The sequence below is a fragment of the Pundamilia nyererei genome, unplaced genomic scaffold (genome assembly GCF_000239375.1).
Source record: "Pundamilia nyererei isolate P.nyererei 1_Seehausen unplaced genomic scaffold, PunNye1.0 scaffold00109, whole genome shotgun sequence".
NCBI classification, from domain to species: Eukaryota; Metazoa; Chordata; class Actinopteri; order Cichliformes; family Cichlidae; genus Pundamilia; species Pundamilia nyererei.
The window spans coordinates 180,618-193,531 of record NW_005187510.1 but is presented as its reverse complement, the minus strand read 5'-3'; the positions used below and the strand labels follow the sequence as shown (position 1 = coordinate 193,531).

The following is a 12,914-nucleotide window of genomic DNA, read 5'->3' as shown; positions in this document are numbered from 1 at the left end:
TGCAGTAGAAGAATATCAGAACAAACTGTGACACATTAATACAACCTAGACTAAACTATGTGTATTTAATATGCTCAATTAAACTTAATATGCTCAATTAAACTTAATATGCTCAATTAAACTTAATATGCTCAATTAAAAAAGATCATTTAAATTATAGGTGATATTTTTCAGCTTTGTTGGCCACTTGTTGACTGACCCATGAAAAGTAGTTTCTCAGTTTACTAAATAAAATAACTATTAAAGGGTTTTTGACAATCCAATCACAGGTTTACCTAATTGTCCATTTGATGTACTAAACGTTGGGCAATTACATCCATCATAATGGTCATGATGGCTGTGTGGGTTGGGGTGAGAATGTGGACTTTAATACTCACTGTGCAGTTGTTGAGCAACACTATGTCAGTGGAATTGGAAAAAACCCCAAATTAAATTACAGCTTGTTTTTCTTCAGTGAAAAAGACCTTTACTTAACCTCTAGGTCTGACAGATGATAACAAACTTCTGCAGTTACTCTAACTGCTTGCACCATGCTATATTTGGCTGCCTACATTTATGTCTGCCTGCAGCTTGGTTTAGATGTATTAGTCAACACATTTTGACGAATAAAGAGGTCAAAGAAGTTATAAATGTGCAAAGAACCTTACCGGCAATTACTTTAAAAGTCACTACCCTCATGAAAGTAATGCTGTCTGTTAAGTTCAGTGGTTTAACTTAATTTTAAGAAATTAGCCTATTTGATTATTTAACACTACACTTCCAGTGAATAACTATCCCAGCAGTCAGTGTTTCTACGTTATGCAATAGTGTAAAAAATGAATTTCCTTCTTTTTAATTTTTTTATATATGTATAAATATATATTCCATCCATTCATGCATGCATATAGATATTCAGGGAACTGAATTTTTGGGGGCGGAATCTTGAAAATGTATTAATCATGAGTGACTTAGTAATTAAAAACTGGGAAAGTCTTAAGTGTCAGAGGTTTATCTATTAAAAGTAAATACATGATGATTTTACAATCGTACAACAGCAAAGTAACAAAGACGGCATACCTTTAGTAAAGCTCTCTTGTTGGTTGTTGAAGAATCTTCTGCAGATGAATGCCTCATCAAACTCTGACAGGTTATTATAACTGAGACTAATTTGTGGGTCGTATTTTGCCATTTATAACAAGGCAGATCCACCGGAAGTTTGCAAAAGTTTGCAGACAAATGAAAGAGAAAGAAAAAATGAGAGACAGCACTGTTGCATTGTCTTCAGCATGGCCTTAGTATCACTATCTTATTTTGCCATTTTCCTCCAGTTTCTTTCTTAACTCTCTAAGGCAGTGGTTCTCATACCTTTCACAATGAGTATCACCTCATGACATATATGGCTCTTGAAGTACCACCCTTATGACCGACATTAAAGTACAGCAGTACACCACATACAGTTCACACGAGACAATTTTATTTCTTATATAAATGTTATTTATTTTAACTGTCATAAACAGGATGTGACAAGTGATAATGCCACTTGTCAAATCCTAATACCACTAGAGGGAGCTCACATACCACAGTGTACGTGTACCACAGCTTGAGAACCAGTGCTCTAAGGCAGCTGTGCTATGAAACAATCTGAGGAAAACCAAGGTATCTCCACAGTCAGTGGCATATATTATAAAACAGTACAGATTGTAAAACATGAACCTTTCAGCTCATTGTACCTACATTCCTAATGGGTTTCTTTCTTTCTTTCCTTGTTTTTACTCAAGAGCATTCACACTGAATTAGGTTACAGATGTGGGTTACAGAATAATTATTACCTCTATAAAGTCACCACCTATAAAAAGTCTTTAAATGTTATAAAGCATAAAGGAAAGACTTACCAGATCTCTAGGAAAGTACAACTGAATTGGGCAGAGAAAGAACAAGGTGTTTAATGAATCCGCTGGTGTGGAAGTACGGAAAAGTTTTCAAAGGAAGAGGTTGTTAGGTTGGCTCAGGTTTACTGATTTGGAGATAAAGTTAAGGGGGTGAGGCTGAGATGGTTTTAAGACGTGCAGAGGAGGTGGATAACTAAAGGGACCAATAACAGAAGAAAATCGAGCATTGAGCAACAGAAATCAGAATGAAAACTGTTTTTCCCTGTCTATCAACATCCTGTTTTGCAGTCTTGTTTAACTCTACTTCTTACTCTAAAAGTCAACTGTCCACTTCTTGTATTTTTTCATGTCATGGAATAATTCCATGACATTGCAAGGAATTGTAAAACTGCTTGTGGAAACACCTTATGTGTTGTGATCAGAATGTAAACTGTAGACCTACAATATGAGTGGGAAAGCAGTTAAGCTAAAAATATGTTATTGATCGAAATGTTATTCACAAAAACAACTAAAAACATTTTGTCAAGTATTCATAAATAAGTTTAAATTATATGGTAGTATAAAATATATACCAAAGCTGCTGAGTTTGTTATGATTTTGTGATTCATTATTTTGGATTCAATAGATTTTAGGACTATCAGCTGTGTACCAACCTGACTTCTGCACAACACAACTGATGGAGTTCATCATGAAGCGCATTGAGAGTAGACCAAGAGTTCACAGCACTGTCAACAAAGCAAAGAGTGGCTGCTTTGAGTAATCTAAAATATAAGACATATTTATCAATTTATTTATCATATATTTAATGTCTTCAGTGTGTATCTACAATGTAGAAAGTGAAAATAACGAATTACATGAGAAAGTTTGTTCAAACGAATGACTGGTAGTGTATATATGAAGCAATCCAAGAAATATAAAGTCAAACACAAGCAGGCAGTATTCAGTATGACATGAAAACTAACCCAAACTCAATATGACAGGGAAAGTAAAACTACAAAAAAGACACAACAATCAAAGTAGAGCAGAAAGTCACTGACAAACATTTAGAGTAGACTCTGGTACAATACAATTCTATTAGTACCTACTCAGATTGACTTGACATGGTTCACCATGGTTTTCAGGTTTTTCCATTAGGCCATAGAACCTGATACCAGGTACATTTTTAGAACCTGCTCGGCTGGGGTTCCAAGCGATCCGACCAGGTACTAAATTGTGACGTTGTCAGACTGCATGTCACCGATTGGCTGGCTAGTAGTTTTCACTCGATGAGTCATGAGAGCATTTTGCTCACAAAAATCAAAACTTTTTTTAAAGCCCATTTTTAAGTTTATTCATAGTCTTTGTAATTTCTGAGATCATTCCACAGTTTATTGATATAGCCTTTTTTTTTCATTTGCCCATCTTTACTTCTTCTGCCTATTTAAGGTAATCTTGTCTCAGTCTTGTTACTGACTTGTTGCCAGTTAACCCAATTAGTAGCAAAATGTTTCCTCAAGCGGTTTCTTTTTAGAATGACTTACTTTGCAGCCTTTTGTTACCCTGTCCCAACTTTTCTGTTGCTGCCCTTAAATAAAAAAACAACAACAACAACCAATTTTTGTCATGAATAGTAAAATGTCGCTTATCATAAATTAAGTTATCATAAATTAATATCTCTAGAAAATTAAAACCGCCGCCCAAGCATACAGATCACTAATAATTATAGCTCACTAATGATTATTTACTTTCCTTGACCGCAAGTAAAGACATGTTGATTCATAGAGTTCATGGAATTTTACGATTCATGAGAGGCACGGAAAAATTAGAATATAAACAAGCGTGCTGATCCACACCCGTGTGCACACAGGTGTACACACGGGTGTTCACAGACACAAACTACACCCTTCTTGGCTGCTACGTCAAAGCACATTGTGCGCTGTCAATCTTGCGTACTGCACAATAACATGCAATATTTAGTATCTACTGTTATCTACTGTTAACTAGTTTATTGTGATGGTGTTGTATTTAGTATGTTGCTCTTTTTTGTTTGTTTTCTCTTCTATTTTTTCTTATCCCCATACAGGTGATCCAGGTGTTTTGTTTGTTTTTCTTTTTTTTTCTTCCCCCCTTTCTCACCATCTCATCTCTCCCTCTCATTCTTTCATTCTTTCTCCCTCTCCTATCCCCAGTCATGTCTGTCCCGTCTGTAACAACCAAATATCAAATCAAATAAATGCATAATTATAATAAAGGTCAATCAAATGGACCAATATGGCAAGGCCATGATGATGCAATTGGTAAAGTAAATCTGCTTGGCATCTTTCTTAGCCTTCAGACAACAATTCTGATGGCTAAAGATCCAAACAGGACAGGCAAAAAAAAAAAGAATATAAACATTTGTGTGCTGATCCTAATAGTGGTAACATATCTCACAGATGTCACTGTGACTTTCAGTTTGGAAATAAACATGAAAAAGGAACACCAAAGGTTTCAGGAAATAACAGTTTTGAAATATGGGGTAGCATGATGGTTAACACTGTTGCCTCACAGCAAGAGAGTCCTGTTTTCAGATCGACTGTGTGACCGAGGCCCTTTCTGTGTGGAGTTGAACCATGAGAAGGTGGTATTCATAAAACTATTAGAAACAAAAATAAGACAATGCAGTTGTTTGTTTTCTTTTTTTAAAATGTGTTTTTAATAAAAATGGAAGTGTAACTGCCTGTCCTTTCACTCAAAGTGGCATTTGTTATGTGTATCATAATAGTTGTCGCTGCCCGGAGTTGGGTGAGAAAGTTCAGTCCAATAATCACCGTGTAGCAGCTGAGCAAATGTACGTTAATGAATGTAAAACTAAATTATGATTCCCATCAAATAAGAATGAAATAAAGAAACAAAATGCCCATTTCTTATCCACTAGGTCTTACAGAGTTCAACCAAAACCAAAACTATATCATGAACTACCACAGTTACTCAATACATGTGGCTTCTTGATCCATGTTGTTTTGCATGTCTGTATTTATGTGTGTGTGCAAGTTAGTTTAGCCTGTATGAATTCCCTTCTCATAGTCACATGGATATGTAACCTTTTCTTTTCACTTGTTTACTTTACGAAGAACTTTGAACTCTCAGGTTTTGATTAATCCCCTATTCAACAAGTTTCCAGTCCGATTTATGTGCAAACTAGATAATAGGTGTTTTGCTATATATGTTTGAGTAGTAGTTATATATTTCTTGCCTTATCTATTTTTGAAGAGGTTTTTCAAGCGGCCATGCAAAACCTACTTACACATGAGACACTATTAGAAACACATTTCAGTGCAGTTTCAGTGCAACTCCTTGGTGTGAAGGGGGGTGTTGAAGGTAGACTGGTACACCCTGACACTAACACAGAGCATAACCAAGGAGCGGCTGCCTTAGGAATGTGTGGGGGTTATGGGAGGATGGTGCTCCTGTATTTGTGATACCGCAGCAAGGTACAGACAGGACTAACCAGGGAGGGCTAAAGTTTAAACCATGGCCTCTCTCCATTGATAGCCAATCACAAGTATTTTCTGTTTTGAATATATCATTTTAGTTACGAATTGTACAGGACTTCTGGGTGTGCACACTGCTTGACACTGAGAAGTCCACAGTCCTGGGATATCGAAAAACATGGGGAATTTGTTTATTTCACATCTAGTTGCTAGTCAATACAATATGCTGCCAGATCCCAGAATACACGTGTATGTTACAGTCACAACTTTTCTTTAACAGTCTCAGCATTTTTCCTTCCTTGTTTTTATGGGTATTTCTCCAAAACATGCATTAATCACAATTGTTGATTCTCTGGTATATTTAATAATAATAATAATAATAATAATAATAATAATAATAATAATAATAATAATAATAATAATAATAATAATAATAATAATAAATCATTCTTGAGAATTCTGTATTGCTAGCAATGCAATGGATCATTATTTCACAGGGGAGTATTATCAAGATGTGACAATAGCAAAAGTGGCCAGTAGGTGTCACTGTCAAGCTTGGTTTCAGATTGTTTTGAAACTTTTGCACAACGGCTTTGAATGTGTCATTTTTTTCCTCAAAGCCTTGTTTTGCTCATTACTGGCAAACACTGAAGTTGCTCCAAGAACAGGTGCATGATCACTTACAGATAAGTGGGGAGCAGTGTTGGTCAAGTTACTTGAAAAAAGTAATCAGTAACTAATTACTGATTAAGATATATAGAAAAGGATTCAAAGCAAACTGATCAGATTGTTAATGATACTACTCAGAAACGTTTTTGTAAAGGACTCTGTGCGATAACGCAGTTATTTTGTATATTCATAGACAGAAAACAAAGTAACCACGTGGGTTAACAGTGTGATTTGATGTTGTGGTTTTTGTTACGAGATAATTGTGGAGAAAAAGATAAAAGAATGTGTACATGAGCATAAAGGATAAATACGGAAATTCTGTTTAACAAAGTGAAATAAAGGAAGCAGAACTCACATCTCCCGTATCTACCTTTTGTATATAAATCAGAACCACCCGAAGGCAGTTTTCCTCTTTAGACTGCTGCCCTTTAACACTGAAGCATTTATATAAAACAGCTCCCTCTGCTGGTATATGTAATGTGTTTTCTGTGATTTTAATGATTTCTCATCAAATGAGTTGTAGAACTAGCTGTTATGTTCCCCTAAAAGGGTCCAGGCGATTAGGGAGAGTAACAAAAAGTGTCCGGGTCGGAAAAAGGAGACAGAGAGGCAAAATGATTAAATTAAAGAGTTTTATTAAAGTTTCTATTAATAACTCAACTAAAAAAGCCACTATCACCATTTAAAGAAACAAAACAAAACTCAAACATCGGTCAGTAAACTGAAAAGTAAGTCAGAAAAGGGTTAGTAACCAAACACACTCCTCTCCACCAAGCAGGAGCAAACAATCACAAGATTCAGCTCACTAGCTGCAACCACCAAACACTCACACAGCTCACTAGATAAAACCCGTCACATGGCACTCTGGCACCAGAGCTTACTCACCTTTCTCTGCCTTTAAATACCTTTAATTGCTGATGTGAGTCAGCTGTACAAAAGAAATATGTGGCACCTAAGGCAGGAGAGACATCTGTGACAAACGATACTACCAATGAAGCACCATCAGAACTAATGAAGCACCACTCTCATGTTTCGCAGGTGGGACGCAGATAGACTCAAAGGCAGGCTGACATAGACCGAATAAAAGAGTCCAGGGAAACAAAGTCCATTCCGTGAAACAGCAAAGTAACCAGCAAGTTCCCAATAAAGGAGTAAGGGGGGGACAAGGAAGACTGCTGGAAAGAAAACGCAGTTATGTGCCAACAGTAAGGGGATAATCGGTGGGGGTGGGGGGCTGAACTGAAAACCAGAAGGCACAAAAACTATCAAAATGAAGCAGGAAGAAGACAAGAAACACAGAGACAACACAGAGTTCTGAAATTAGGAAGGTGAAAATAGGAGAGACAGGATAAACTTACAATTAATGAACCAATTTTGGACCAGAGATGGACCGATCCAATATTACGTATCGGTATCGGTCTGATACTGACCTAAATTACTGGATCGGATATCAGAGAGAAATAAAAAAATTAATCCGATCCATTAAATATCACAAAAGCACCTCAGAAAACTTGCGACATGGCGTAACTCAGCTCATAACCTTAGCACGTGGGAGCTGTATGCCTCATGCAAGTGCAAGACCTGTTGGTGGTTTGGTTGAGCATTTGAAGCCTCACTACCAAACCAGCATTTCATCTCCGAGGAAGTTATCCCAGAGAGAAGTAAAGCAAGTGTTTACGTTCATCTCTGAATGTTTCTAAAGCATTCCCACGTTAAGCTTAACAACCGATATATGGAGCGACTGCCTCTTCTCTCCCCCTCCCTCTCCTGCTGCTACTTCAATCATGAAACTGATCAATGATCAGCTGATCGGCTCCTGTCTCTTGTTTGTTTTTGATCAACTTTGCGCCAGAAGGAGGAAACCAGCTGCTAAACAACAGCAGCACGTTTAAGCTTGATAAGCTGTTGTTAGAATTTATTGACAGCTGGTAACTGTGCAGGGGCGGGTCTAGCAAAGTTTTGCCAGGGGGGCAGGTAGGGCATTAACGGGGAAGGGGGGCGGTTCACTATGAAAAATGAAGTGGAGATCTCATTTAAAATAGCTAGCTTTTAATAAATAATTATCTGAATCTTACACCCAAAGTTTTAATCTCTTGTAAAATGTATAGAAGTCCATTACTGTATATAGTAACTATTAAGTCTAATATACTCTAGTAAGCTATAGTACTTTTTCCTTTGGGACAGTACCATCTGTGCAGTCTGCAGTTCTGTTGAAGAAAGATGTTGAATCTATTTAATTATTGTGGAAAAATAATTGATTTCTGTGAATTTTCTTTTACACGTGCATTAAATTAAAGTTGATTATGTCGATTAATGCATCACGAAGCGGAGGGTGGGGGGGTGGTTCCCTATTTTTTTTGGTGGCAATCCTATTAATTAGGTTGCTTAATATTTCTGCTAAGTACTGTTTAAAATACCAGAATAGGGAGGATCGTGTAGGTTACGTTTATTAGATTGATCAGTATTGCTGAACTATAAAATAGTTTTTGCATACAGGCATAACAGAATAGCTTTAGTGTTTGTTTTTTTTACTTGAGTATGAACTTATACAAAATGCAGCAAGATATTTTATTGAATAAAAAATACACTATATCGGATTCATATAGGTATCGGCAGATATCCAAATTTATAATATCGGTATCGGACACAAAAAAGTGGTATCGTGCCATCTCTACTTTGGACACAGAGAAAACTAGGTTCTAAAATAAGTAAAACTAAGAAAACATAAACACAAAACTGAGACAACCAGAAAGAAAACAATCCATTTCCACAATTTGTAAATAAAAGTACAAAACCCAATATAAATAAACACAAATACAAAAATTATTGCGAAAATAAAAACTTGGGCAAAAGATACAGGGACTGAGACAATCGCAGGTAGTATAGATGGATTTAAGTTGCTCCTGTTTGTCACTTTTTATGTGTTTCTCACTTGTTTTTGGTACATATGGAGAATACTGTGTGTAATAGGCATTGCATTATTTTGTTTTTTGATTAAGAATGTTAAGAAGTTACACTAAAATATTTTAGCATTCCAAAGTGTTTCAAATGCCCCCAGAAATGTTAACTTGCTGTACAATATCACAGTAATATTATATAATATAGTTAAAAAAGAGAATGCTTTTGATCAACATTCCTAAAATTAATTAATTAATATTATTAAATCTTAAGAGATTAACTCTATAATTTGAGAGGATCCATGAATTTAAAGAAAAGGTAATTTGTTAGACACAGTTAAAGTCACTATGTACAGTACAATGTATTTATCTCTTTAATCGCATTACAACTGTGTGTCAGACTCTAACTTCTTATTGTTCTGAGTGGTTGCATTTGTATAGATATAAGAGCGAGGAACTTCTTCCTGGAAGGCAGTCTCCAAGATGTTGTGGATGGATTTGTGGACTTGACTCTTAAAATCTTGGCCCATGAACACATACAGCAGTGGATTCAGGCAGCTGTTGAGAAAGGCCATACTGGTGGCTATTGGTAACCCAATTATGGTGATATCATCTAATATCTCACTTGAATATTCTGGCATGTGATTTGCCATCTCAATTAGACCCATGATGTGAAAGGGAGCCCAGCATAGAAAGAAAGTGATGATAATGGCAGCGATGATCTTAAAGGGGCGACTTGACTGATTGGCCAGTGTGCGGTTTCTTCTGAGACGATGGATTATAACAGCATAACAGGAGACAATGACAGTAAAGGGCACAACAAATCCCAGTAGGAAACGCGTGATAATCATGGCCTGATGAGTCTCATTATATGTGTCCTCGTCACCAGAAAGAGCATAGTTGTTGAAGCAGTTGATGATATCCTTATTGTGGTACGATGGTCCGACGTCCCTGAAGATGAAGTATGGAGCACTGAGAATCAAAGCCACCACCCAAACACACAGACTCACATAGGATGCCTTGCGTACATTTCGGTGGTTCTGAGCCCAGACGGGCCACACCACAGACACACATCTGTCCACACTGATCACCACCAGAATGTAGACACTGGCAAACATGTTCAGAAAGCTGATGGTGGTGTTGAGCTTGCACATGAAGTTGCCAAAAGGCCAGTGGAAATCCAAAGCTGTGTAAGTCACACTCAGGGGAAGAAATGCAGTGAAGAGGAAGTCAGCCACAGCAAGGTTGAGGAACCAAACTGTGTTAACAGTTTTCTTCATCTTGAACCCGGTCACCCAGATAACCACTCCATTCCCGAGCACACCGAGCACAAAAGCCAGGGAGTACACAACGATAGACATGGTGTTCAGAGAATGCCTCAACTCAGCATACTGGTAAACAGGTGCAGCAGTTGTGTTGAATTGATGAAAAGATCTAGTGGTCATCTCTATCACTGCCTTGGGACCTGCAGTGGTATCACAAAAAAAAAATATATATAAATGCATTATGTAAAATTCATCTTTCAATTTTTTTCTTTCTGTTATAACTAATTGCATTGAATGACACTCAGTTATTTTTTAAATTGCTACTTAATGTCTAGTTAGTTGTAAACAAATCTTAAACACTAACTGCTTCAATTAAACACTGACTGCATTTAGCAGTGAAGGGTCACTTGTAAGTCAGATATCTCAGGTATAATCAAGGCTATGAAAGCAGAACATATGAAAAAAATTGTAGTTGGCTGTTTTGGTATAGATTATTTCTTGATAGAAGAGCATGAACAGTGATTAATTCATTTACAGATTTATAAAATGAATTAGTTCTAGACTTCAGTAGTAATGAGTTAAGTAAAAGGAAGAATTAAAGAGTGAAGATAATACATTTACGAGACTATATAAGGGAAGGGAGGGGGGGGGGGGGGGGGGGGAGGAAAAGTAGATAAAACCAGTAGTTAAAATGTAAGTTTTGAAGTTTAAGCTTAAAAATAAAACAGTGTGGATTTGGTGCTTTATTCAAATGCACAGGCAGCCAGTGTAAAGACCTCTGAGCTGAGCTGATGTGGTCCACTTCTTTGGTCTTAGTGAGGACTCGAGCAGCAGTTCCGAATGAGCTGTAGTTGTCTGACTGATTTTTTAGGTAGACCTGTAAAGATGCTGTTACAGTAATCAAGCCTACTAAAGATGGCAGGTAGTGTTTTTTTTATGACATATATACACTGGGATAGCATATTCAATGGTGTCACTATGTTAAGTATTTGACTAAAAAGCTCAAGTTGTGTTTGACCTATATACACAGATTAACTGTTGTCTACATTTATATCATATGTTAACTCTTGATGCACAGCTGTTGTTTTGCAGACTAATAATTCACATAAAGAGGTAGTTTAGATAGTTTTATGTTTGGTTTTGATAGGTTCATGACTTATACTTCTAAAAAGAGGACGATTTGTTGTTACTTTATTATTCCTATTAACATATACGAACTGAAAGTCACTAATGACGCTATCAGTCTGTGAGAGGTGTAGGAAAATGAGGTCATGGACATTTTGTATTTCTTTGTCTGCCATGATGTATCACTCATGAAGCAGCATCTATAACTTTGTCAGTTTTGTTGCTTTGTGTTGACTGACAACCATGAGAAGTCAGCGCTCAGTTAGCTAAAATAATTAAGAATCACAGGGTGACTTTTTAAATAAAGATTAATTAGTGTCACCCTCTGTACTTTAACGTGAATATGTGCAAAATATGGCATTTGTAGGCAGTTACATACGTCATATTTTTAACACTATTGTTGGATGATAAGGTGAGGTTTCAGACAGATTCAGAAGAAGTTGAGCAATTATGTCTGACAGAGTGAAACCAAAAAAAAAAGTATTATTGACAATTTTACAGCAGCAAAATAATAAATATTGTTTACCTTTAGTAAAGCTCTGTTGTTGGTTGTTGATGAATCCACTCCAGAAGAGTCACTGATCAAACTGTGACACATTGATTATATATAAACCCATTCTGAGGAAAAAAAAACCCTGCTGAATTTGGCTTTCAGAAAAAGTCTGAAACCAAAATGAGATCATCTGTATTTTCCAGTGGCTACCGTAGAGGTTTTCTGTCAGCATCCTGTTTTTTAATCTAAATGAAGTCTCTTTATTAGCTGTGAAAGACGCTGTAGTGAAACAAGTTTGACACACCTTGTGTGTCTTCAAAAAGTAACGTGTGACTAAAACATCAACAGCATCAAGGTCGGATTCTTGTGGAAACATAAGAATTTAGATTGAAGCTAAACTTAAAAAAAAAAGATTTGTTGAAATAAACCTTTGCAAACAGATCAAAACCAGATTTGGACAAATGTGAAGGATTTCCCGTAATAATGTCAGTTTGCTTTTCTTTTTAATGCAATATTTCTAAAATATTCTATGATCTCACAGGATGACGTTCATCCTACACACTCTGCCTCACCAGAATTGGTTTTCACAACCACAGTTATTTTTAACGTAATATTTAAGCCTGTGTGTTCTGAGCCATCATTGTTGAGGAATCTAACCCTACGCGAAGTTTTGCTTTTTCTAAATTGTTGCGTTGTCAGCAAAGAATGTAACGATTCCTACTAACATGCATCAAAAATGACATTTTCTCCAAAAAATAAAGGTAATGGTTAGGGTTTAGGGTCATCGCCGACGCTGACTCATATATCTTTATATCTCTAAAGCAAAACATAATGTGGTGGCGCGAATCAGGGACACACACAGACTCACACAGGATGCTTTGTGTACATTTCGGTGGTTCTGAGCCACATCACAAACACAGTATGGATAATCAGTCCATACTGATCACCACCAGAACGTAGACACTGGCAAACATGTTCAGAAAGCTGATGGTGGTGTTCAGCTTTTACATGAAGTTGCTAAAAGGCCAGAGGAAACCTGAAGCTACGTATGTCACACTCAGGGGAAGAAATGATACAAAGACGAAGTCAGCCACAGCAAGGTTGAGGTACCAAACTGTCTATCAGCCCAATATCATTGCCTATAT

General features: G+C 36.7%; 2 protein-coding genes across 2 annotated transcripts in view; both read right to left on the bottom strand.

Moving 5' to 3' along the window:
* The window catches only part of LOC102197879 (chemokine-like receptor 1), a 5,413-nt gene extending 3,434 nt beyond the window's left edge, over nucleotides 1-1,979 (bottom strand). The window contains exons 1-2 of the mRNA XM_005741250.1: nucleotides 1,872-1,979; nucleotides 1,057-1,142 (exon numbers count right to left, since the gene is read on the bottom strand). The gene's annotated coding sequence lies outside the window, so the exon portion shown is untranslated. The remainder of the gene's footprint in view (nucleotides 1-1,056; nucleotides 1,143-1,871) is intronic.
* A 7,290-nt stretch (nucleotides 1,980-9,269) lies between these two features.
* Nucleotides 9,270-10,331, bottom strand: LOC102193978 (chemokine-like receptor 1). Its single transcript, XM_005741329.1, has one exon. The coding sequence runs from the start codon at nucleotides 10,329-10,331 to the stop codon at nucleotides 9,270-9,272; it is 1,062 nt and encodes a 353-aa protein (XP_005741386.1).
* Nucleotides 10,332-12,914: the final 2,583 nt, after the last annotated feature.